The sequence below is a fragment of the Gorilla gorilla genome, chromosome 23 (genome assembly GCF_029281585.2).
Source record: "Gorilla gorilla gorilla isolate KB3781 chromosome 23, NHGRI_mGorGor1-v2.1_pri, whole genome shotgun sequence".
Taxonomy (NCBI): domain Eukaryota; kingdom Metazoa; phylum Chordata; class Mammalia; order Primates; family Hominidae; genus Gorilla; species Gorilla gorilla.
In genome coordinates, this window is record NC_086018.1 from 15747916 (window position 1) to 15774635 (window position 26720).

The 26720-nt window shown below is 49.5% G+C and overlaps 2 protein-coding genes across 17 annotated transcripts in view; one reads left to right on the forward strand and one right to left on the reverse strand.

Annotated features, from left to right (window-relative positions):
• BCL2L13 (BCL2 like 13) overlaps positions 1–6223 on the forward strand; it is a 107526-nt gene extending 101303 nt beyond the window's left edge. For 13 of the 14 annotated variants that reach the window (XM_063704941.1, XM_063704950.1, XM_063704944.1 and 10 more), the window contains one exon: positions 2214–6223. In XM_063704941.1, coding sequence (XP_063561011.1) covers positions 2214–3071 — 858 coding nt within the window. In that variant the 3' untranslated portion in view covers positions 3072–6223. The remainder of the gene's footprint in view (positions 1–2213) is intronic. The other variant, XR_010133167.1, reaches the window with a different exon arrangement.
• A 3501-nt stretch (positions 6224–9724) lies between these two features.
• BID (BH3 interacting domain death agonist) overlaps positions 9725–26720 on the reverse strand; it is a 41041-nt gene continuing 24045 nt past the window's right edge. For 2 of the 3 annotated variants that reach the window (XM_055374862.2, XM_004062984.5), the window contains exons 2-6: positions 25668–25737; positions 19368–19578; positions 14927–15066; positions 13596–13808; positions 9725–11169 (exon numbers count right to left, since the gene is read on the reverse strand). In XM_055374862.2, the coding sequence (XP_055230837.1) occupies positions 11158–11169; positions 13596–13808; positions 14927–15066; positions 19368–19578; positions 25668–25679 (588 nt within the window). In that variant the 5' untranslated portion in view covers positions 25680–25737 and the 3' untranslated portion in view covers positions 9725–11157. The remainder of the gene's footprint in view (positions 11170–13595; positions 13809–14926; positions 15067–19367; positions 19579–25667; positions 25738–26720) is intronic. The other variant, XM_055374864.2, reaches the window with a different exon arrangement.

Consider the following 26720-nt stretch of genomic DNA (forward strand, 5'->3'; position numbering starts at 1 on the left):
CATACTCATAGAACATCCTTGATGCTTACCAGGGCCTCTGAAGTGGCTGGAGCAAGGGTTGAGGTAGAAAGTGGTGCAGTATGATGCCGACATCATGGTCGTGTGATTTATTTGTATTTCTTATTTCCTTTTTTATGGGGCTGATAGACTTTTGATTTATGTTAGATCCTTGATGTATGTAGAAAGTTTTTGGTTTCGGTTGAAGAATGAAATTATCCTACTTCAGTTGAATAGCAACCATAATCATAAAATGAAGTAGAAATTAATTTGCTTTACATATTCCATTCAGATTCCCTGTAGCTTTTACGAGTGTTGTCTAGTCTTTGTATGACAATTTCTGTACATCTCTGTGACATTCCATTCCATTGGTTCTCTTCCTGTCCTTTTATTGCGCCTTACCCTCTGGGTTGGCCTAGCCCCTTGTGCATACACCTGTTATAAAGCTTTCTGTATCATATTGAAGTTAGTTATTCATATGTCAGTCTTCACAGCTGCCTAGTAAATTCTGTAAGAATAGACCCATTCTTTCTCGTAGCCCTTGTGCCTGACACAACCCTGATAAGCAGTAGGCACACGGTGGCCTGTTATTAATAGACATGGACACAAGGCCTGTGCTGTAGGGCTTTATTGCTTTCACTCAGACTTCCTGACAAAAGAAGCAAGAGTCTCTGTGTCTGCAGCATCTCTCCATTCTGGCTCTGCCATCAGAGGAATTTTAAAGCAAAGCTCTGATTATAATTTTGTACCTCAGAGATGTCAGTGACAAACCATCGCCTGTTGGATAAAGTCCATATTTCTTAGCTGTCATTCAGGTTCCTCCATGGTCCTGTCCTCACTGACCTTCTACTCTTCATGTGCACTCTGCATTAATTAAACAGGGCTCTGTCCTTATCTTCTTTTTTTCCTGTCTCTGTGCTTTTGCCTGCATTGTGTCTTCTGTGTACCCTTCGCCTGCCAAAATCTTACCCATTCTTCAGATGTCTGATATAAATGCTAGTCCCTCCGTGAAGCTTTCTGTGATCTCCCTGCTTTCTCTGACCTCTACCCAAAGAGGTCTTTTTCCCATCTGAACTTTTTTTCTTCTTCTTCTAAGGAAAGCAGCACTGCCATATGAACTCTTAATAGCACTTGGACTATGACATAGCATTATTTGTATACCCTACTAAGTGATAAATTCGTTGAGCACAAGGTCTTGCCTTTGTTTTCTCTGCTGTTTTGCATTAATTACTGCATTGAATATACAGGGTGAGTATCCCTTATCCAAAGTGCTTGGGATCAGAAGTGTTTTGGATTTTAATTTTTTTTTTTTTTTGATTTTGGAATGTTTGTGTGTATGTGATGAGATGTCTTGGGGATGGGAAAGCCCAAACATGACATTTACTTCTTTTTGTATGCACCTTATACATATAGAGTGAAGGTAATTTTATATAATATTAATATATTAATTTGTAAATATACAATATTTATAACATAAATATATATATAATATTTTGTGTGCATGAAGCAGATTTTTGACTGTGTTTTGTCTGCAACCCATCACATGAGGTCAAGTGTGGAATTTTCCACTTGTGATGTCATTTCAGCACTCAAAAAGTTTCGGATTTTGGGCCGGGCACAGTGGCTCACGCCTGTAATCCCAGCACTTTTGGGAGGCCAAGGCGGGTGGATCACTGAAGGTCAGGAGTTCCAGACCAGCCTGGCCAACATGGTGAAACCCCATCTCTACTAACAATACAAAAGTTAACTGGGCGTGGTGGCAGGTGCCTATAATTGCAGCTACTGGGAAGGCCGAAGCAGGAGAATCGCTTGAACCTGGGACGCAGAGGTTGCAGTGAGCTGAGATTGTGCCACTGCACTCTAGCCTGGGAGACAGAGCAAGACTCCATCTTAAAAAAAAAAAAAAAAACCTCAGATTTTGGATCATTTCAGATTTCAGGTTTTCAGATTAGGATGCTCTCAGCCTGTATGTGAATTACACTGAATGTATATTAACTTAGGATTTTTTAGTTTCAAGGAAACTGCTCAGAAGACTGTCAAAAATTCTTTCTCTGCATTGGCCTACAAATACATGCATTCCATTCAGAAACTATGTAGGTTTAAACAGTATTTCATTCCTAGAACTTCAGTTTAGGAAAGAATTTGCTTTCCAGATTGATGTTTATGTTTTAAATAGTGACCATTCTTTATTATTGACGCTTGTCCTTCGTTTCTAGGGCACTGTGTTTAGTCTTGAGTCAGAGGAGGAGGAATACCCTGGAATCACTGCAGAAGATAGCAATGACATTTACATCCTGCCCAGCGACAACTCTGGACAAGTCAGTCCCCCAGAGTCTCCAACTGTGACCACTTCCTGGCAGTCTGAGAGCTTACCTGTGTCGCTGTCAGCTAGCCAGAGTTGGCACACAGAAAGCCTGCCAGTGTCACTAGGCCCTGAGTCCTGGCAGCAGATTGCAATGGATCCTGAAGAAGTGAAAAGCTTAGACAGCAACGGAGCTGGAGAGAAGAGTGAGAACAACTCCTCTAATTCTGACATTGTGCACGTGGAGAAAGAAGAGGTACCCGAGGGCATGGAAGAGGCTGCTGTGGCTTCTGTGGTCTTGCCAGCACGGGAGCTGCAAGAGGCACTTCCTGAAGCCCCAGCTCCCTTGCTTCCACATATCACTGCCACCTCCCTGCTGGGGACAAGGGAACCTGACACAGAAGTGATCACAGTTGAGAAATCCAGCCCTGCTACATCTCTCTTTGTAGAACTTGATGAAGAAGAGGTGAAAGCAGCAACAACTGAACCTACTGAAGTGGAGGAGGTGGTCCCCGCGCCGGAACCCACAGAAACGCTGCTGAGTGAGAAGGAGATAAATGCAAGGGAAGAGAGCCTTGTGGAAGAGCTGTCCCCTGCCAGCGAGAAGAAGCCCGTGCCGCTGTCTGAGGGCAAGTCTAGACTGTCCCCCGCCGGTGAGATGAAGCCCATGCCGCTGTCTGAGGGCAAGTCTATACTGCTGTTTGGAGGGGCTGCTGCTGTTGCCATCCTGGCAGTGGCCATCGGGGTAGCCCTGGCTCTGAGAAAGAAATAGGAGGCTTTTCAGAAGAGAAAGACAGAAGGATGTAAGGTTGGAGTTGTATTGGCTGGAATTTGAACCTCCAGCAGCTGTCTGGACATTTGTGGAACACTCTGGGATAATTGGGGACTTCTGCTCAACATGGCAGTGGCATGTTAGGCATGTTAGGCCTTGAGGTGGGGCATTCACATTCATCTGACTGTAAATCCCAAGGGCCTCGGCTCATGCTAAATTGAGAATCTTAGGGGTAAAGCACCCCCTCCAGGACCGGGTTTCTCAGCCTTGGCACTAGTGCTGTTCTGACCGTTCTCTGTGTTGGGGCTGTCCTGGGTGTGGTGGGCTGTTCAGCAGCACCCCTGGCCTCCACCCACTAGATGCCAGTGGCACCCCCTCCCAGAGATGACAAACGAAAATGTCTCTAGACATTGCCAAATGTCCCCTGTGAACATCCCCTATTGAGACCCACTGCTTTAGCGGGAGAGGGTTTACTTAGGAAGAATTGGGATAGAAATTCCCAGCTGAGAGAACTTAGCTGTGGACTCCTCAGCTACTGACTTGTTAGCTCTTAATCTCCTTAGAATTTCATCTTTCTTGATGAGCAGGCTGGGCTCTGCACCCACTCTTTTTTTGCCCCCCCGCCCCTCATCCTGGAGTGTGAGGGTGCTCGCCCGTACTCTCAGCTGCCTCTCAGGGACTGCACTGTTCCTCTTCACCCCCAGGTTCCTGCTAAGATCCCACGGGCGAGGGCTTGCTCTGGACTCAGACCTGTCAAGTCCCCGAAGCTTCCTGCAGCTCCACCTTGTAAAAATGCTGCCTTTGGGAATCTTCGAAATATGTACACAGAGAAAATAACATGAAAGATACCTGGGGTCCCCACTTGTGAGTGCAATTGCAAGTAACTCTGGCTAGAGAGACACATGTGTCTTGTGTCAAGGCAGGAGGATAACCCGGATGACCTTCTGAGGTCTCTTCAGCCCTTTTCGCTAGTTGTCACCCACCACTATGGTTACTTGCCAGCAACATCTCTATTGCTGGATGGTCCCTGTCTATAACCTTGGGCTAGTATATTTTTTCCAATATGGGACCTTAGTCTTACTACTGATGAGTTCTATGGGTCTCTTGCTAGGGAGTAAGGATTTTTATTCTTGGGCTTATAGAGCCAGTTAGATCATAACTCTTATGAAATAGAGAGTGTCCTAAATATCACTGAAATAAAAAGTAGGAAAAAGAAGCTTGAATTTTAAGACTGAGGCTGCTCTGCAGATTCTAGTTTGGCTTTCAGAGTTCAAGAGTGGTGGCATCTTCACCTGAATTCTTCAATGCCAGGGTAATAAACCAAAATAGTCCTAATCAGTATATGCTAGTTGAGCATCGGCATAATTTTCTTTCCTCTGGCTGATCCCAGCCCTAAAGGAAGGGTAGACCCGTGTCTTTCCAGCCCTAAAGGAAGGGTAGACCCGTGTCTTTCCAGCCCTAAAGGAAGGGTAGACCCGTGTCTTTCCAGCCCTAAAGGAAGGGTAGACCTGTGTCTTTCCATGCCCGAGGGCCACGACGTCACTATGCAGGGCACACGTGGCTTGGTTTAAAAAGGTCATCTTAGATTTATCTTAGTAAATGTAATAAATTATTTTTTAGATCCTGAAATTTATAATAAAAATACTTTACCTACCCTGATCACCAAAACCTGATGTTTTAAATGTGCTTTCTTTTTGAAATTTATGTTTTCAAATAAAATCTCCCTAAAGCAATATTTAAAAATTGGTCAAAACAAGGTCTGGGAGTATGTTTGTGTGTCTTTCCAGCTTTATCCTGTAGCATGTCTTTGTTCTGTGTTTTAGTGTCCCATTTAGGGAGTGATGTTTTAAGGGTTTTTGTGTACTTGGATTAAGTAATTAGAGGTGAATGGGGGGAATGGGATTATTGAGGCAATGATTTTCTTCTTCATGGGCTCTGATAGTTGCATTGATTGTTCTGTATTCTAATTGCTATATTTGTGTTTGCATAGGTGAAGAGCAAACTGGTGTGTTATCTTGATTTTTAAAAAGTAATAAATCCTATGAGTTCCAGTATTAACACTTGCCAGTTCTGGATCCTCACACCCCACTGGCTGAGCGCATTCAAGCACCAATCGAAGCCAGGTTCATCTCTGAGCTGCTGAAAGGAGGTGTGAGGCTTAGGAAATTGGAGCCTGTGTTGCCCACAAAAGGAAAGAATAAGGAAGAAATGTGGTATGGAAGCGGCTACTTGCTGCTTTATTTTCCCACCTGTTGGACATTCCTCCACAGTGATTTGGCCAGTTGCATTTCACGGTAATGGAACTAGATAGTGTTTTCCATTGGCTTTCTCTGGTAGCTCTTGGTCAGCTCCTGAGTTAACAGGATGCGACAGCATCCCTGTTCTTCCTTCACGTCCTCACCCTCTGCTTCCAGCAGTGGAAGGGAACAGCCCTCATGAGGACTGCTTCCTACTGCAGCTCCTGCTTTTTGCTCATACATTTAAAAAACTATTTCTCAAGCTTCCCCTCCTTTTGGGGGGAGGAGCTGATAGTAGGAGGCCATTCCTTCCGCCTCCAACTTATACCCTCTAAGTCTAAGGTGAAGGAAAGATTCAGAATAAATCCAACTTGTTTATAGAAAAGTTCTTGTTAGTCCTTAGACCTCATCTCAACTGCTCTGTTGAAGGTAATGATTTATTGGGGGAAAAAAACAAAGAACGCCAATTTATCCTCTCTGTATTAAAGTGGTAATTCTGGGCCCACAGAAATCAGTCAGTACCTGCGGTGTGCCTTAAGGGGACTCTCATGATCATCATTCCCTTCTAGAGAACATTCTAGATCAAGAAATGCAACTGTTGACCTTCTGGTTCACCCATCTCCCCCTCGAGGCATTCTTGATACCCCTTCTCACCTGCATTTCTGTCCCAGGGATACCAGATGCAGCCACTACCTAACTAGGCTTGTCCTGGGGGAGTGAGCCGTGAACCTGGAGACATGGCTTTGACCCACAGCTACTGTTCATTTCCTCAGGCTTTGCGCTGATTCCCTCAATAATATGAAAGTAAGGCAAGTAGTCTCCTTGCCTTTCTCCTGAAAGGTATGAGATGTGGACATTTCAGTGTTTGAATTATTTTAAGAGATGTTTTATAGAAATAAAACGTTTTGTAGCTAAGAATTTTCCCTTTCTGTTAATTTCTTACATCTTTCCACACAAACTTATCTTTCCAAGAATTTGAGGTGGTGATCATACCCATCAAGACGGCCTTGTAGGCTGATTGCTAACAGACACGACTTAGAGCTTCTGCCCAAATTCCCACACAAGCATTATCTCGTTTAACACCTCAGCGACATACTGGATACCAGAATAATGCTTCCTCTTCTCTGGTGCACCAAAACCTGCCCTTAGTGATAATCTCTCAATTACGACATCCATTTGAGTTTAGGGTGTATAATTTTTCCTAAAAAAAATTCATGTCGATAATTATATTTTAGCAAATACTAGTTGAGCATTTATAACATGCCAGAGATGGTTCTAGTGCTCTCACATACCTTATTTCACCTTCACAGTTGTAATAGCTGTTTGTATTCCTTTTATTCCCATATTACAGAATGAAGAACCTAATCAGAGTTTGTTAGTTTTTCTTTTTCTTTTTCCTTTTTTTTTTTTTTGAGACAGAGCCTTGCTCTGTCGCCCAGGCTGGAGTGCAGTGGCACAATCTCGGCTCACTGCAAGCTCCGCCTCCCGGGCTCACGCCATTCTCCTGCCTCAGCCTCCCAAGTAGCTGGGACTACAGGCGCCCGCCACCATACCCAGCTGCTTTTTTTGTATTTTTAGTAGAGACGGGGTCTCTACTATGTTAGCCAGGATGGGCTCGATCTCCTGACCTCGTGATCCACCCGCCTTGGGCTCCCAAAGTGCTGGGATTACAGGCGTGAGCCACCGTGCCCGGCCCAGAGTTAGTTTTTCTAACGTCCTCAAGCATAGGAGAGGCAAGGCAATGATTTTGCCGGTTTTTATTTTCCTGGCACTGCAAAGCAGTATTGGCAGGTCCCCTGCAAACAGTTGCGCCAGTTGTTTACTGCATAAGGACGGACTGGGGACAAATTCCGACGTGCAGCCTGTGCTCTGCTCACCATGCTGTGGGCTGTGGGAGAAGGGAAGTATTTTTCCAATTTGTACAAAGGCACCATATAGGCTCACTTAAATATTAAGCATGTTCTACTACAAAAAAACAAGAGTGAGGGTTAGGTCCAGGACTGGTCTCAGCTTCCAATTATGTAGCTGTTTTCCCTGTAGACGTTGAGTGAGATGCTTTGTGGTTACAGAATTCACAGTCATTGCCGATGAGCTTTCATTAGCTTTCTTGATTAAATATTTTTGCTTGTAGACAAGGTTAGGCAATCTGTCCCAGCAGTTATCACAAAGTGCTAAATGAGGGGGGTGAAGACAGCACCACGATGCATTTCTTGGTCTTTTTCTGTTTGTTCGAGTTCGTCCCTTCTCCCCTGCGTACGCCATCATAAGGGTGGGGCTGTGGAGTGAAGTAGGGGAATACCTGGAAGCATTGCTTGGCCTCTGGACAGACAAAGAGGTTGGGGACTTAGGAGGGTTGACCAGGTATGGCCACAAGTACGTCAGCTCCTGGAGGATCTTCCCAGTGAAAAGCCTCCTACTACATTCCACAGCACTTCATGGTAATTATAACCTTGGCTAGATAATACCTGCTGTATGGTACAGAATAGTGACATTCAATTACCTCATATATAAAGAGAGCTTCATGGAGACCTGGAAAGTGCATGCCACTACAATATTAACACATCCCATCTTCCCTTTCTTTTTGCAAGGCTGTTGAATTTCAGCCCGGCATCCCCACACACTAACACCATCAGGTCTTCCACATTTGATGGTTACACCACAGGAGCCCACACCAGACTGCTGCTTCCCTGTGAGCTCAGAGTGAAATTGTTCTCAGGGGTATTTGCAAGGCCTTGTCATCAGTTAAAGACTAGCAGCTGACTCCAGGTGATTCTACCCCGCTGTCACCTCTCCAAAGGGGAAATTGAATAGTGGTATTGCTCACTGTGGTGAGTGTTCTTTGCACCACCAGAAGAAACTGGTTAATGAATGTACTATTTAGAAGAAAAGTTTTGACATTTAAAGATTACTAGTTGTTCCCTTTCCCCAGGAAAAGAAGGTCAAAGTACAGTCTTCCCTGTTGCAGAGCTTGGAATAACTGTTTGTCCCTGATGCTTTCCAGCAGGAGAACTGTATTATGTAGAGGGGTCCTTGGCCAGCATCAAAGGAAAAAAATTATTTTTTTCCTAGACCTGTATTTTTCCTATTACAGTCTTCCATTTATTTCTTCCTCCAGATTAAAAGTGCCTCTTCCTACCTCATTCCTTAATTAAGGTCAATTTAGTGTTGGCTCAAATGCTCTCATCTCAAAAATACCGGAATTGAATGGTAATCTGGATAATTAACGTGCATTTTAAGCAGCATGTGTTTCCTTTTTCCGTGCGAGTTCCATGAGCCTCTGCACTGCCGCTCTGCGCTGCCGAACTGATCACTGTGGGTCATTCTGGCTCCTCCTCCTTCCTGTCATCTACCTTTTGGCCAATCTACTCTTCATCAGGGGAAAGGAACAAACTTCAAATCTGTGAGTTATTCTTTCTGTCAGAAGCAACGTGCTAGAGAGAATACATGGGATTTGAAGATAATCAATGGATTCATCTTTCTATCCACATGGTAACTATGCCCTTGACAGGCGGTATCATTTCACATCATCAATTGTCTTTGTTAAGTCCATACTTAATTGGTTTGACTCCAGGTTCTGAAAACAAGATCGTAACATTCAAAGGACTCTATATTCCAATTCTCAGCTAGCACAACTAATAAAGTTGTTGGACAATAAAACTAGGCGCCAGTGCTGTGATCCTTTAAGGAAGCCTTGAGTATCGCAGCAGTTAATGCTGGGTCCTAAGAGGAGAGGTCAGGAATGATTTGACCTTCTGAATGCACCAAATGTCCCACGTGACTTTGAGATACACCAAGCATCTTTTCAAGGAGAAAGCGTTTGATGTTTAACAAAGGAATTTCCATCACTTAATTCAAATATTTTTAAAACAGAAAGGAAAACACATTCTCTGAATTAAAGTCACCTTTGAATCATATCCACAAGGATTGTGTTACAGGGCAAAATCCACCAACTGCCAGGATATGCCCGAGTCACCACGGCTGGGAAGTGCTCAAGACTGGAACATTTGTGTTTGAGACAATGGACTCTTATTATAATGTTGGCTTTGGGAGAAGGGGTGACGGTCTTGCTTTACAACCAAGACTATCTCAGACTTGGTCTGGAAGAATTTACAGTAAGACCTGTTACAAAATGGTGGCCTACTGTATGAATTCAAGTGAAACAGAAGCAGGTGAAGATGCTGTGGAAGAGTCAGTGTGTGAGAGGTGGTCCAGAGTCACTTGCTGCTTAAGAACACTTCTCCATTAGTTCCGGGTGATGACTGCATACAGCCCCTTTGGGAAGAAAACGCCTCCCCCAGTGAGAATCTGATTATAATGGCTGATGGATGGATGGATGTGTAGGCGCAGTGTGGTTCAACCTGTTTCCATTGTGGTTGGAAAACTTTTTTAAAAGTCCACTCCAAAACATGAAAAGTCGTAGTGTTAGGAAGATTTATTTCCAAACAGTGGCCTCCACACTGCGCGGCAGCACTTCTTTTTAGTATTTGTAAGCTTTTGCCCACTTTCAATTGAGCCAGCCCTAGCGTGGTATGTATTGCATGCTGAACAATATAGAGTTTGTTTTTCCTTTCTGATGATTTTAAACTCTTTTAAAGAACAGGAAAGCATCTGGTAAGAAGAAATCATGAGTCCGTCAGTGCCCTTACTCATATGCGTCTCCAGTGGCCTCATGTTGTGGTCACAGGAGTTTCCTGTTCACAGCAATGTGTGTGATATGGACCCAGCATCCACTGTCGTGCTTTTAAACTGATTCCTGGGACATAGCTTACCATTGGAACAGCAGACCAGTGTTGCACTGTTTCTAAAGCTAAGCTTTTCCTCATTTATTTTGGTACTACCTAAGTGACTTGGTTTTGACTGTCCCTAAGAGAGGGAACCACTTTGCTGAATTTTTAAAAAGTCCAACTGCTCTTTCATCTTTTATGCTTAGAAACCTGTTCTTTCCAGATGCACTTCTGAGGCATGGATGAGCTGAGCGTATGGCTAGAAATTGGAAGTTTACAGCTATTACCAGGGGGCTAACTCCCGGGGCATCGCAGTAGCTTCTGGCACCCGTGGCTTCATGTCTTTAGCAAAGTCTTGATGTCATGGAAAGAGAAAAAGTGCATGCAGTTAGTTACCTGATTTTGTAAACGGTGGCTGACCTGGGCCCTTAAATCACCTTCACACCTTTTAGAACCACAAGTGGTTCTTTTTGACTCCAACAAAGGAAACGAAGTTGAAAAAGTCAAGCCCCTGTGTACTGGGGCCGGACTTCCCATCATTTGAGTGCAGCACTTTAGTTCAGAATCTCTGTGCCATGTGGTTTTTAAACAGGAAGATTGTTGGTTCCTTAGTATTAAGGTAGTCCCTATTTTGAGTGGAATTTTTCATTTGTAAGGGGTATGTTCCTTCTCTGATTCTTGCTTTCCTCAAACAGGATACTGCCTGCTGTAAGACCATCCTCTATGGTTGTACTTTAATAAACAGTAATTTTTTTTTACCAAAAAAATTGTATTTTGTTTCTACTTCCTTGAAACCTGCTTTTCAATTTAATTTTTAAGTGGGAACCTGCACAGTGGAAATAAAGGCACCATGTGTAGATTTACAGATGTGCAGATTCATGTGTGGATGATATGAAGGCCATTCAAATACGTGTAAATGGACATTTTCATTCAAGTATATTAATGTAGATATTTTAAAGTGGGTTATAAGCTTAACATTGTCTTTAAAATAGAAGTCACAGCTATCTTCCAGCCTGTCTTCTCTAGGAACGCTGTTGACATGCCAGGGCTCCGTCTACACTGGAAGCAGCTACACAGCTGTGACCACATCGAGCTTTAGCCAGTCACACTTTTGGAACTGTCCATTCAGTCCATCCCCTAGAGCAAGAAAGGAGAAAAAGCCAGAATCAGCTAGGCTCATTCACAAACCAGCCTCCAGAGCTCTGTGCCACAGTAGAGCAAAGCTGGGGTTTATGCAAAAACACGTTCTCCAGAGCCCTAAAGTCCTATCCGTGCATCGTACTTTTTGCTACATGGGGGCAACTGCAAAAACAGACTGTTCAGGCGGTGAGGTGGGTATTCACATCTCCAAGGCACTGACGGTGTCAGGAGGCCCCTGCTGGGTCAGAGGAATCACGATTCTGCCTCAGCCCTCAGTCTCTGGTAAGCTGTCCATACAGACTGCTGCACACGTCTTGCCCGCCCATTCCCCCTTTACATGGGTGTTGGTAAAAGCTGTCCAGGAATGGTCTCAGGCTTACCTCCTTCCAACAATTCAGCTGGGTTTAATGCCTGATTTAAGATTTATATTCATTCTCCTGTTTTTAAAATGCTTGTATAACTGAAGACCACAGCATATAAGGAATGTTTTCTTATGAGTTCTCAGTAGAGGATTAGATGCTATTTTACTTAAAAACCAAAGCCTGAAGTAATGCTTCTGACATGTCATAAAATCCCAAACATTAGGCTGGGCGCAGTGGCTCACGCCTGTAATCCCAGCACTTTGGGAGGCCGAGGTGGGCGGATCACCTGAGGTTGGGAGTTCGAGACCAGCCTAACATGGGAGAAACCTCATCTCTACTAAAAATACAAAATTGGCCAGTCGTGGTGGTGTGTGCCTGTAATCCCAGCTTCTTGGGGGGCTGAGGCAGGAGAATCGCTTGAACCTGGGAGGCGGAGGTTGTGGTGAGCTGAGATCGTGCCATTGCACTCCAGCCTGGGCAACAAGAGCAAAATTCTGTCTCAAAAAAAAAAAAAAAATTCCCAAACATTCACTAATATTTTTAAATTTACAAATAAGACACATCCACTTAATTTCCATTTGGGTCTATGAAACAGAAGCACCAGATTTTGCTACATGGGGGCAGCTGCAAAAACTGGCCCTTCTTGGGCAGCATTGTGAACACTGTATGTTTGTTTTTAGAGACAGGTCTTGTTTTTGTTCAGGCTGGAGTGCAGTGGCACAATCATAGCTCACTGCAGCCTTGAACTCCTGGGCTCAAGCAAAGAGATTCTTCTGCCCCAGCCTCCTGAGGAGCTGCCTCAACCTCCATGACAGCGTGAACTACAGGCGTACGCCACCGTGCTCAGCTAATTTTTTTTTTTTTTTGAGACAGTCTTACCCCATCACCCAGGCTGGAGTGCAGTGGCGTGATTGCGGCTCACTGCAACCTCTGCCACCAGGGTTCAAGCGATTCTCCTGCCTCAGCCTCCTGAGTAGCTGGGATTACAGGCGCCCGCCACCGCACCCAGCTAATTTTTTTTGTATTTTTAGTAGAAACGGGGTTTCACCATCTTGGCCAGGCTGGTCTTGAACTCCTGACTTCATGATCCGCCTGCCTTGGCCTCCCAAAGTGCTGGGATTACAGGCGTGAGCCACCGCGCCTGGCCCTCAGCTAATTATTTTTATAAATTTTTTAGAGACAGGGTCTCGCCATGTTACTCAGTTTTGTCTCAAACTCCTGGCCTCAAGCAATCCCGCTGCTTCTGCTTCCCAAATCGCTGGGATTACAGGCTTGAGCCACCATGCCCAGCCTTTAGACTGTGACTTGTAATACCTGGTTATGGGACAGATGTGCTCTGGAAAAGATTTCAGACAGTTCCTCCCCTTTTTTGACTACTCATTTTGGTTCACATTACACCTTTATTTTTGAGATGGAGTCTTGCTTTGTCACCCAGGCTAAAGTGCAGTGGTGCGATCTCAGTTCACTGCAACCTCTGCCTCCAGGGTTCAAGCAGTTCTCCTGCCTCAGCCTCCTGAGTAGCTGGGACTACAGGTGTGTGCCCCCATGCCCGGCTAATTTTTGTATTTTAGTAGAGACGGGCCTTCACCCTGTTGGCCAGGCTGGTCTGGAACTCCTGACCTCAGGTGATCCACCTGCCTTGGCCTCCCAGAGCGCTGGGATCACAGGCATGAGCCACCGCACCGGCCACATTACACTTATTTTTTATGGCAAGGTGAGAGGTCTGAAAAGCTCATTGTGAGCCCTCCAGCCCCTTCCTTCCACTCTGTACCTGCTTGTGCCTTGAGGACCCCACCAGGAGTGTGACGTGAGCCTTTGCCACCCCTCTGAATGGAGCATGTCTCCAATAGTAAGCTGCTAAAGCTCCAAAGGACTCTGGGTGCTCTTCGTCACCTTCTACACACAGCTTTCTAGCTCACAACAGCAAAACCAAACCCGAGCAGGACAGCCTGTAACCCTTGTGCTGGCATCAGAGGCAGGGGCCCTGCTGGGCTTCTCAACCTTCCAGAGAAAAGGGCATGGGCAGCAGGCAGGGAAGGAGCTGACCTCAAGGGTTCTTACATTTCTGGCTAAGCTCCTCACGTAGGTGCGTAGGTTCTGGTTAATAAAATTCACTGTTGTGTGAAAGACATCACGGAGCAAGGACGGCGTGTGACTGGCCACCTTCTTGGCCAGCAGCAGGGCCAGCACCAGCATGGTCTTCTCCTTCTCCATGTCTCTAGGGTAGGCCTGCAGCAGCTGCTCCAGGGCAGTGGCCAGGTCCCTGTTCCGGTCCTGCACAGAGGGGCACACAGAACCTGGTTTACTAATACTCTTCCCTCTCAAAGGAAAGACAGTCCCCAGTACGAAGAAGCACTTCAAAGTATTTATTAAGTATCCAGGGCTCCTGGGCGGAAAGAATGAGAAACAGTTGAGTTCTGAGAGGCAATGGAAAGGGAAGACTGCGATCACTCCCTGCAGGGGGCTCGGTAAGCAAACGCATGTGTGGTGAGCCCACGTGCCCACTGTTAGACGGTGATGGGATACAAGAAGCCTGGGTCATCCCTGCGCCCAAGGCACTTCGAGTCCAGAACTAGTGACCACCTGCGACGCCTTAGGCCCATTTTATTGGTGCAGACCTAGCTGAATGGACAGGAGGAAGGGGGTTCCTGGGGGACACTAGACACAGACTACGAGGCCGGCAAGGACCGTCAGGCGGTCGGCGCATATGCAGAGTTACATGGGAGTGCGCCAGCCACTCCTGCGTTCTAGGCAGCTGCTGGGACATCACAGGCTGGCCCCGCTGAACAGAAGCATGATTGGATTTCTAGGAGGTGAGGACGCCTGCATTTTCAGCTGGTAGAGTCGAAAAAGTGGAACTTTCTCTCCTCTCAGCTCCTATCGCTACAGGCCTGCATTTGGCAGTTGGGAGGATGTAGTTCTCTCCGCTAAGTGTTCTGGGGACACAGTGCCCCGGACCAATCTTGTATCCCCAACAGTGCCAAGCAGATGGTAGAGCTCAGAAAGTTGTGTGGGTTCCAACCAAGGAGCTCAGCAGAGCAGCAGGCACCACTCCCAGGGCTTACGGTTCTCACTGGCACCATTATTAAACTCCCTACAACCAAAGGAAGCGTCTGTTTCTTCTGTTGGCCAAACACGCTTCGTTCATCTTTTAGAGGCTTTTACCCCTAAACTCTTTACTCTGATTTAAGGTTCAGGTTTCCTCGATGTCAACCAGCTGAAATCTTCTGCAAGGCAATGAACCATGCCCTACGTCCAGTTACTTCGTCAGAGTTCTGGACCTGACAGTCACGAGTTGAGTGGCCTCACGGGACAGTGGGCTGCCTGAGAGGCAGGGGACAGGCCCCCTTGGCTCACTTGCCCGCCCACGCGGTCCTCAGGCCCTCACTCACCTCCTCCGACCGGCTGGTGTTCCTGAGCTGCAGGGCCAGGCCGTTCACCAGGCCCGGAGGGATGCTACGGTCCATGCTGTCCCCGACCTGGGCGAGGTGCCTGGCAATATTCCTGATGATGTCTTCTTGACTTTCAGAATCTGTGTGTTCAGGCAGGGGCGGCAGAGACAGAGCAGACTCAGAAAATGTCCCTGATACCCTCTCCCACACCACCCTGCCCCGGGAAAGGACAGGTCCGCGATGGGACAAGGCCAGCCCCCACTGGGCACGTGCTCCACTCCACCAGGGCCACAGCGGGCGGGCTGAGTACCAGCGCTGAGCTGGGTTCTGGGCAGTGCCAGAGCTCAGGGCCTCGGCTGAGGCCCAGGCTCCCGCACACAGGCACCACGTCCCCACAGGCAGGGCCGGTGAAGCTGGGGCATCACGACCACGCCTGAGGTACAAGCCTGGCAGCGGCTTCATGGCTCACACCACACAACCCAACAGGGTTGGCCTTGGCCTGGGCAGCCATTGGGGAAGGGGCCCTGTGGGCAGACGGCATCCCAGACCCACCTTTGCCCTCTCAAGCCTGAGAGCCCCCATTCCTCGCAGTCCCGTCTCAGGAAAACCCCAGTTGTCACTGGCACCGGCAAGGCCCTGGAGAATCTCCCCTGCCTTTCCAACCAGAGCTCTCCCCCTTGCCCCTCAGTCCTCCTCCTCTGGCGCACAGCCTCCGTGCTGCCCCTGCCCGAGTACCACTGTCGCAGCTCCATGAAGGCCACGCTCAACTGCCACGCTCCCTGCCGCCTCCGTTTCTTCCTCAGCACTTGCTGTGTTATTGTCTGACGCCCCTGCCAGAGGGTAAGCTCCCTAAGGGCTGTGATTTTTTTAATCTGTTTTGTCCACTGACAAATACCCAGCACTTAATACATGGCACTCAGTAGGTGCTCAATAAACAATGGCAGGGACCAGGTGTTGGTCATGCATGCCTGTAATCCCAGTGCTTTGGGAGGCTGAGGACAGAAGATTGCTTAAGGCCAGGAGTTAGAGGATGCAGTGAGCCGTGATTGCACCAGCAACAAAGCAAGGCCCTGCCTCTACAAGAAACTTTTTTTTTTTTTTTGAGACGGAGTCTTGTTCTGTCACCCAGGCTGGAGTGCAGTGGTGCGATCTCGGCTCACTGCAACCTTCGCCTCCTGGGTTCAAGCAAGTCTCACGGTTCAGCCTCCTGAGTAGCTGGGATTACAGGCGCCCGCCACCACGCCCGGCTAATTTTTGTATTTTAAGTAGAGATGGGTTTCACCATGTTGGTCAGGCTGGTCTCGAACTCCTGACCTTGTGATCCTCCTGCCTTGGCCTCCCAAAGTGCTGGGATTACAGGTGTGAGCCACTGTGCCCTGCCTCTACAAAAAACTTTTAAAGGGAGCCAGGTGTACCGCACGTACCTATAATCCCAGCTACACAGGAGGCTGAGGTGGGAGGACTCCTTGAGGCCAGGAATTCAAGGCTGCAGTGAGCTGTGATCACACCACTGCACTCCAGCCTGGGCAACAGAGCAAGACCCCGTTTCTTAAAAAAAGTTTTAATTGCATGAATGAATGAATGGGCCCTGTACCTAGCTCCCAGTAAGTGTTCAATAGATGCCAGCTATTGTTATTTCTCCCATTAAATCTTCTATTTTTTCTGTGCTTGCAACTTCCCTCTGGCTTTTTTGGTTTTGGCTGCTGCTCCCACCCTCAGTCAGCTGTCAAATCTCACCTTATGTTGCAAATATAAGCATTTTGCCTACCCTCTGCCATTGCCACCACCCTGGTGGGGGTCCCCTTAGCTCTCATCTGATGATGACAGCCCCACTCCCTGCCGTCCAGTCTACTCGGCCACCTTCACAGCACAGACCTCAGAGCAGGGCAGGGTTGGGAGAAGTGAGGTGCTAAGGAGTGGGCACGTTCTTAGAAGCTGTGCTCTGGGGGTTTCACGGCCTCCCTGGAGTCTGTCCATGGAACATGCAGTAAGGCTGCCACATCACTTCTCTTCAAAACCTCTCAAGTGTTCATCTCTGCTTAAGTGACAAGTCATGACCCAGCCTGAAAGTGCGTCTGACTTAACTTCCACGCTTCCTAGGCAAACTCAACTACTCACTGTAGCTTTTTTTTTTCTTTTTTTTTTTTTTGAGACATAGTCTCACTCTGTTCCCCAAGCTGGAGTGCAGTGGTACAATCTCAGCTCACTGCAACCTCCGCTTCCTGGGTTCAAACAATTCTCTACCTCAGCCTCCCAAGTAGCTGGGATTACAGGCGCCCGCCACCCCGCCTGGCTAATTTTTATATTATTTTTTTAGTAGAGACGGGGTTTCACCATCTTGGCTAGGGTGGTCTTGAACTCCTGACCTCATGATCCACCTGCCTTGGCCTCCCAAAGTGCTGGGATTACAGGCATGAACCACTGCACCCAGCCTCACTGTAGCGTTTATAGCCGCTGGGCTTTTGCTTAAAAGATGGCCATTCCCTCTTCCCAGTTTCCAAGGAACCAAACATACCCAACCCCCAAGGCCCAGCTCAATTGGAGCTGCAGCCCCAAAGTTTTCCTGATTCCCTGCAGAGCAGAGCACCCAGCTCCTCCAGCACCTCATCACTCCCCCAGCACCGAATCTGTGCCTCGCTCGTTCCCGAAGCTTATCCACCTTGCTTCAGTTACGGACACATCCTCTCTCCCTCTGGCCACCAGCCGAGTAGCAACAGGAATCTTTCCTGATCCGTCTGTGTCCAGCTGAGTGAACGGACTCACCAAAGAAACCCCGGCAGCCAGAGCCTCTACCTTGCCCCTCTTTCCAGGCTCACCAGGGACTAGATTCACAGTCCCTGTCACCTGCAGGCTAAGTGAACTGCCATGATCACTTTTGCAGGTGCCACTTGAGTCAACCCCGGTTTCTCAGTCTAGAGGCAAAGGCCGGCATGGAGAAGAGCGAGAGAAAAACACCAGGGCAGACTGGGGCTACAGTCGCCCCCACAGCAGTGCTGACAGTAGAGCTGTGCCCGTCCACTCCTGCCCTTCCTGGCCCTTCCCAAAGGGATCTGGTGTTTCTCCTCAGTTCAGGGAGAACCAGAAGATATGCTGGCTGGATTAGAAGGCAGAGACATTCTCAGACACCTCCCCCTACCCCGGTCTAGTGGGGAATTCCAGCCACGTCCTCAAGCACCTGATCTAAGACAGGTGGGAGGCAGAAGGCTGGGTCAGCTGTTGGTCTCCCCCACAGCCACCAGAGGGCAGCGCAACCCTTGAGCTCGGAAGGCCTGGACCAGGGTCCGGAGATCCCTGCAGGCTTTCAGGGCAGGGATTCTACCTGCGTCAGAATCCTCTGGGCAGTCTCCCGCCCTAAAAGAGCCTGATGCAGGCAGCTGGAGTAGGGCCCAAGGCCTGCATTTGGAAAAGGTTTCTCGTGTAATTCCAATGTGCACACTACTGAAAGCCAGCGTCGCAGGGCCGGATCTGGAAGTGGGTGAGCCTCCACTCGCCCCCAGCCTCCACTTGGGACAGCCCCTGTCTGCAGAAGCAGCCCCTTGGCAAAGGAGAGTGGAGCTGGAGGCTGGAGGAGAGCGCAGGGATCAGCAACAGGAAAGGTGAACAGTCTGGAAACCATGGTGACCTGGAGTCAGTGCCCTACAGTGGGAGGGCGGCTGAGCCCCACCTCAAGAAGGGGCCTGGCCCCATGTCCCAGTGGTAACATGGCCACAAGCTGTGTGATCTGGAGCTAGTCATTTACCCTTTGCTGGACCTGGGTTTCCTCATCTGGAAATGAGGTTCCAAATACTTCTGTGTTCTTGTATAGGTAATCACGGAGCATAATGTATGAAAGGAAATATGTCAGGTATAGACAGTGCAAAAGTCACTGTGAAACCAGTGGGCCTCAATCAATGGGACAGTCAGCCAGGCCTGCTTGGGGAGGCAGGGGCCGCACCGGTAGTGCCACCTGGGGGCTTTGCCCAGACCCAGCAATGCCCAGACCAACCAATCAGAATCTCTGGAGGTGAGACACAGGCACCAGCATTTAAAGCTCCAGGTCCTTGAAACGATACAAGGCCAAGTGTGAGAACCCCTTGGGTTATATAATCCAGACAAGTGGTCTGCAATCTTTGTATCAGAATCACATTTGGAAAATTGGATAAAAACACCATTCTATGTTGGTCCAGACAAGGGACTCAAGACCAGTACATGGGATTCTGGCTCAACAGAAAGGAAGAACTTTCTAACAGAGTCACCCAAAAATGGTAGGCAGTGAGTTCAGCAGCACTGGAGGGAATCAAGTAGAGACCAGTCAAGTGATTAAGTGATACCAGCGTAAGTGGCAGCTGAAACTGCAGAGGCAGAGTGAGCCCGGGGGTCCCTTCCAGCCCTGAGGCTCCCTGAATGTTACTGGCAACAGAAAAGCCCAGCTTTGGGGAAGGAGGTGGGGCCGGCCGCCTACCTGCCTCTATTCTTCCCAAGCGGGAGTGGCTGCTGCGGTTGCCGTCAGTCTGCAGCTCATCGTAGCCCTCCCACTGGGGAGCCAGCACTGGCAGCTCGTGGCCCAGTGCGTCCAGCTCTCTGCGGAAGCTGTTGTCAGAGCAGCTTTGGAGGAAGCCAAACACCAGTAGGTTTGTGATGCACTCATCCCTGAGGCCGGAACCGTTGTTGACCTGAGGGGAAAGGGGAGTCAGGAAGACGGGACTTCAGCCAGGCCAGAGGCCCCTCCTGCAAAGAGCTCCAGTTGCAGCTGGCCCAAAGAGCCTCACAGGTCCCAGAGAGCTGAGGGACCCTGTGGGCTGGAGGGCCCTGCAGGAGGTCTCAACAGGCAGAGGCAAGGTCTGCAGCCACAGCTTTAAGCAGCACCGCCCGTAGATGGCAGGGAGCGAGCCCCGACTCTGCAGAAAGGGATTCCTCTGCAGAGGAATCTGCTGGACCTCCTGAAACACGTGGCTGGGGAGCTTCCCACTGGGTGAGAAGGCCACAGGCTGTTCCGGGGAGGCGAGCGAGTGTCATGTGGGCATCATCCGCCATCCTGTGCTTGCACGCTTTCTTCAAGTTCCCCTGCAGGCTTCAGCAATCTGAGCCCACCTTTCCTGGCTGTGCTTCCAACAGGCGGAGCCTCTTTCCGCTCACCTCCTTCACGGGCTCAGGAGGGTATTGGGCAGATGGAAGATTTTCAGTAACTACTGCGGAGTGGTGACCACAGCTGGGCACCTGCCTTTGGCCAAGCTTGGTTTACTTTGGGTGGGTGTGTCCTTAATCCGAACCCCACAGGGAGTGGTGGCGCTGGCTCCTGCTCTACCCAGAGGGGCTGGGCTCTTGACCGACAGCTCTCCAGCTCCCTGGGCAGCACTGGCAGCTGCAGCTTGGCCAGCGTCTGTGCCGCCACAGATGGCAGGGACTGTTCTGGGGGTACTGACTGTGTTTGGGGGCTGTATTCTTACAGGCAAAGGTGAGCCCTGCAGCTGGGTGTGCCCAGACCAGAGAAAGACCTAAGGTGGAAGAGAGAACAAAACACAAAGAAGGGCGGGGACGCTGAGATCTGCGCAGATTCACACAAAAAGACCTCCTGGGCTGCCAGAGAAGGGTGGGAGGGAAGATGGAAGTGTAGGCAGAAATTTATTTCTATTCTCTAAGTCCATAATATTTTTCATTAGAAAAACCAAAAACTTTTAGAGGACAGTTCTTACAGGGCAAATTGTTTTTTTGTTTTTGTTTTGAGATGGAGTCTCGCTCTGTCACCCAGGCTGGAGTGCAGTGGTGTGATCTCAGCTCACTACAACCTCCGCCTCCTGGGTTCAAATGATTCTCCTGCCTCAGCTTCCTGAGTAGCTGGGATTACAGGTGTGCATCACCATGCCCGGCTAATTTTTGTATTTTTAGTAGAGACGAGGTTTCACCATGTTGGTCAGGCTGGTGTCTCGAACTCCTGACCTCGTGATCCACCCGCCCCCCAACTCCCCCCAACTCCTTGGCCTCTCAAAGTGCTGGGATTACAGGTGTGACCTACTGCGCCCGGCAGCAAATTGTTTTAATGCTTTGCTAGGTGATGCCTGTAATCCCGGCACTCTGGGAGGCAGAGGCAGGAGGATCGTTTGAGCCCAGGAATTTGAGACCAGCCTGGCAACAAGACCCCCATCTCTACAAAAAATAAAAATTAGCCAAGGTGGCATGCACCTGCAGTCCCAGCTACTCATGAGACTGAGGCGGGAAGGTCACTTGAGCCCAGAAGTTTGAGGCTGCAATGAGCCATGATCACACCACTGCACTCCAACCTGGGTGACAAAGTGAAACCCAGTCTCAAAAAAGAAAAAAAAAAATGCTTAAAATAAGGAGCTTGGCTGGGCGCAGTGGCTCACGCCTGTAATCCCAGCACTTTGGGAGGCCAAGGCGGGCGGATCACGAAGTCAGGAGTTTGAGACCAGCCTGGCCAACATGATAAAACCTTGTCTCTACTAAAAATACAAAAATTAGCCGGGCATGGTGGTGGGCGTCTGTAGTCCCAGCTACTTGGGAGGCTGAGGCAGGAGAATCGCTTGAACCCGGGAAGTGGAGGTTGCAATGAGCCGAGATCGCGCCATTGCACTCCAGCCTGGGGGACGAGAGCCAGACTCCATCTCAAAACAAACAAACAAACAACAAAAATAAATAAATAAATAAATAAAAATAAGGAGCTTGTGTATTGCTGCAGCCATAAAAAAGAATAAAATCATGTCCTCTGCAGCAACACGGATGGAGCTAGAGGCCATTACCCTAAGTGAGCTAACTCAGAAACAGAAAATCAAATACTGACTGTTCTCACTTATAAGTGGGAGCTAAACAATGGGTGCCCATGGACACAAAGATGGAGAGAGCAGGCACCGGGCACTTTACAGTAGGGAGGCGGGGGCGGGGGAGCGCAGAAAGAGTCCCTCTCCGTGCGATACCGGAAGCCCAGTCCCCACCAGTGCACAATATTCCCATGTGACAAACATGTACACGTGCCCCTGAATCTAAAATAAAATAAAATAAGGTGCTTGTGTATTGCTATTCAGCCTTTACTCCTCCAAAGTTGTTTCTGAAGACAAGAAAAATTGTATGGAAAATTCCACTGCATCAATTCCTAACAATTCTTATATGGAGCAGCCGCATGGCACAAGACAGCTTACAAACAGGATGTGCTTCATTCCTGCCTCAAGCGACAGTCCTGGTGACACAAGCAGTGCTGGGCTAAGCTGTGTCACCCAAAAAGAAAAGCGCAAGTCCTAACCCCAAGTACCTGTCAATGTGACCTTATTTGAAAATAAGGTTTTTACAGATGTAATCAAGTTAAGATTAGGTCATATTGGATTAGGGTGGGCCCTAAATCCAATGACTGGTGTCTTTGTAAGAGAAAGGAGAGGGAGATTTAAGCAGAGACACACAGAGAGGACGCCATGTGAAGACAGAGGCAGCCACAGGAGCCGGGAGAGCACCCCAGAAGGAAGCAGCCGGACAACATGGGATCCCAGCCTTTGGGCCTCTAGAACCGGGAGGGGATCTGTGTCTGTTGTTTAAAGCCACTCTCCCGCTTGGAACCGCCTACAGCAGCCCCAAGAAGCTAACGCAGGCAGCCGCTGCCCAAGGACTTCTTTTTGACCTGCGCTTGGTAAATTGGCATCCAGAATCTGGACACAGAGCGGCGCTGCCACCAGGGCAGGTCAGGTTATCAAACTCAAGATCCCACAGAAAATAAAGACTCGAGGCGGCAGGGAGGGAGAGGAAAGAATGGCACCTGCCAGAGGAGGTCCAGGTGCCGCAAGTGACCGTGAAGCCAAGCACTGGGCCCACTGAGTGGACAGCTGTGTGGACAGGCTCCTGTCTGGACCAGTGCCTCAGGGACAGGCTGGGCCGGCCCTGCAGGACAGGAGTGGGCTCGGAAGATGGATGCCATTTAATTCCAAGAATAGAGCTTGTGCTGTGCCAATATGGAACCATGCCCTTTTTTGATCTTCTAGATCCACTTTGTTTTTGGAGACAGAGTCTCACTCTGTTGCCCAGGCTGGAGTACAATGGTGCCATCTCAGATCACTGCAACCTCCGCCTCCCAGGTTCAGTGGATTCTCCTGCCTCAGCCTCCCAAGTAGCTGGGGTTACAGGCACGTGCCACCACGCCTGGCTAATTTTTGTATTTTTAGTAAAGATGGGGCTTCACCATGTTGGCCAGGCTGGTCTGGAGCTCTTGACCTCAGGTGATCTGCCCACCTTGGCCTCCCAAAGTGCTGGGATTACTGGCGTGAGCCACCATGCCCAGCCTCTAGATCCACTTTTGATAAAAGAATTGATAGTTTTTTATCTTTTTAGATCACAGGAAAAAAATATGTTAAGAGAAATGATCAAGACAGTAAATCCTGCAAGACATGTTACAAAAATGATCTAATGGAGGCAAAAATAATAAGATCAGTTCCAGTGGAAAGGAAAAGATGGTGCTGGCCACGTGCGGTGGCTCACGCCTGTAATCCCAGCACTTTGGGAAGCCGAGGCAGGCGGATCATGAGGTCAAGAGGTCGAGAACATCCTGGGCAACATGGTGAAACCCCATCTCTACTAAAAATACAAAAATTAGCCAGGTGCGGTGGCTCACGCCTGCAATCCCAGCACTATGGGAGGCCGAGGCGGGCAGATCACGAGGTCAGGAGATCGAGACCATCCTGGCTAACACGGTGAAACCCCGTCTTTACTAAAATATAAAAAATTAGCCGGGCGTGGTGGTGGGAGCCTGTAGTCCCAGCTACTCGGGAGGCTGAGGCAGGAGAATGGCATGAACTTGGGAGGCGGAGCTTGCAGTGAGCGGAGATCACATCACTGCACTCCAGCCTGGGCGACAGAGCAAGACTGCGTCTCAAAAAAATAATAATAATAAGGCCGGGCACGGTGGCTCACATCTGTAATCCCAGCACTTTGGGAGGCCGAGACGGGCGGATCACGAGGTCAGGAGATCGAGACCATCCTGGCTAACACGGTGAAACCCCGTCTTTACTAAAATACAAAAAATTAGCCGGGCGTGGTGGCGGGCGCCTGTAGTCCCAGCTACTCAGGAGGCTGAGGCAGGAGAATGGCCTGAACCCGGGAGGCGGAGCTTGCAGTGAGCGGAGATCGCGCCACTGCACTCCAGCCTGGGCGACACAGAGACTCAATCTCAAAAAAAAATAAAAATAAAAAATAGAAGTATCTACACAGAATTAAAGTTCTGATGGGAAAAAAGGCTGAACCCTATAATTGAAAAGAAAGTTTCGGAGTGTTTCGCTGTGACCCCAGCTCTGTGGCCCTGGGCGGGCTGCCTTACTGCCGCCTCGGCTTCCTCACTCCGAAGGCAAGAAAGGGGAGTGGCGACGTCCACCCTCCCTCACTGAGGGGGCCGGGGAGAGGCGGGCGGGAGGGCAGGCGCCTCCTCCGGCGAGTCAGGGCGCTGCGCGGGTGACGGTGGTGTTCTACCTGCGGAGGCCGCCAGAGCGCGAAGCCGGAACAGCAGCGGCAGGTGGGAAGGGACAGTGGCACCCAGAGTGGTCTTTTGGACACTGACAACAAGCCTGGATCAGGGCCGGGGGAGCTCCTGCAATCTCCTCTGTTTATGTAACTAATATCAAACTCGAGCCACTGCCTCAGCCCTCCAGCCACCACGCTGAAATCCACACCATCCCCACCTTTGGAAAGGACCCCCAGTAGGGGCAGCTTGAGAACCTCCTAGGTGCCGGGTGCTCTCCATGCTCAGGAACTGCGACGCAGTCACTAAGTGCCAAGGCATTAGACTTCGCAGATGCCTTCCCAGAGGCTGCCAGGACAGCGTGAGGCGCCCAGAGGCTGCAGAATTCGGCAGGAGGGAGGGGAGGAGGATCTGATGCAGCGGGTGGGAGAGAGCACCCGTGTGCTGTGATTTTTCTCTCCCCAGACCATTTAAAGGAAAGGAGAGACAAGGAAGCATCCAGGGAGCGTCCTGCTGAAGGCGGGGGCTCCGGGCTCCCCTCCCAGAACTCCACCGCTTTTATCTTTATAAAGACGGGGTCTTACTATGTTGCCCAGGTTTGTCTCAATCAAACTCCTGGCTTCAAGCAATCCTCTCGCTTCTGCCTCCCAAGTCACTGGGATTATGTGCCTAAGCCACCTCGCCCAGCTATGAAGGGAAATTTAAATCCAGTGGGTTAAAAAATTTTTGAAACACCTTACAGTTTACAGTACTTTTATTTGAGCTTTATTGATTTATTTGCTCCTCATAGCAATGGCATGGGTTAGACAAGATAAGTATTGTCTTGCTTTTACAGTTGAGAGAATTATATGAAGTGCTTATCTAATGCCCACTTTCTTCTTCTTAAATCTCTTTCGTGTTTGTTTGTTTGGACAGGGCTGCAGTGCACTGGCACAATCACAGCTCACTGTAGCCTCGACCTCCTGGCCTCAAGGAATCCTCCTGCCTTGGCCTCCCAAAGTGCTGGGACCCACAGCCTATGGCTGTTAAATGGTCTTAAACCAAAAGCCCCTCACCCTTGCAGTTAGCCCCAGGCGCGGTGTGGAGGGGCTGCACCACAAGCGGAGTGCAAGGAAGGCGCAGGACAGGGAAAGGTAGGACTTCCCGGCTCCCGCCTGCTTCAGTGAAGGGGCTGGGCGGGGTTCGTCTGTGCCGAGCTGTGATAAGGGCCAGGCGGGCCCAGCCTCAGCCCTCAGGGATGCGTGGTGGGGGACATGCAGGCCCTTACCCCTCGACCCCGCCCCCCACAAGGCACCCGCAGGGGATCTGGCCTCTGACCTCACAGTCCATGGCCTGGGCAGCGCGGCAGCTCCGACTCACTCCTGGTTCACAGTGTCCCAGTGGCGACCTGGAAAGGGACACACAGAGTGGGCGGCTGCTCCTGGGAAGCCCTGGTCAGGACCCCTCGGGAGGACGACGAAGCTGGCCTGTGCTCCAGAAATGGCAGCTGAGCCGAGGTCCTGGCCTGAGCAGCGCATCCTGAGTTTCTTTCTCCTTGGCCGGAGCCAAGCTTTGTTTTCCTCATTCCAGATACTCACCCAGGCGCTCAGTGCCCTGGGGCCGACCCCGCACCTGAATTCAGCCCTCTCATGCCGCCCCAGGAAGACCTCAGGCATCAGGGAAACCGGGCCGTGGGCTCAACAAATTATTTTATTATCATAAAATGTAAAATGTTTATAAAGAGAGAGAATGGATTTGACAATTAAAAAATTAAATCTTCCGGCTGGACGCAGTAGCTCATGCCTGTAATCCCAGCACTTTGGGAGGCCGAGGCAGGAGGATCACTTGAGGTCAGTTCAAGACCAGCCTGGCCACGTGGTGAAATCCCGTCTCTATTAAAAATAGAAAAAATTAGGCCCGGCACGGTGGCTCACGCCTGTAATCCCAGCACTTTGGGAGGCCGAGGCGGGTGGATCATGAGGTCAGGAGATCGAGACCACCCTGGCTAATAACGGTGAAACCCTGTCTCTACTAAAAATACAAAAAATTAGCCGGGCGTGGTGGCGGGCACCTGTAGTCCCAGCTACTCGGGAGGCTGAGGCAGGAGAATGGCGTGAACTTGGGAGGCAGAGGTTGCAGTAAGCCGAGATCACGCCACTGCACTCCAGCCTGGGCGACAGAGCGAGACTCCATCTCAAAAAGAATGACCAGTCTGGCCAACATGGTGAAACCCCATCTCTACAAAAATACAAAATTAGCCAGGTGTGGTGATGCAAGCCCTGTGGGCCCAGCTACTTGGGGGGCTGAAGCAGGAGGATCACTTACACCCAGGAGGTGGAGGCTGCAGTGAGCAGAGATCGCACCACTGCACTCCAGCCTGGGCGAGAGTGA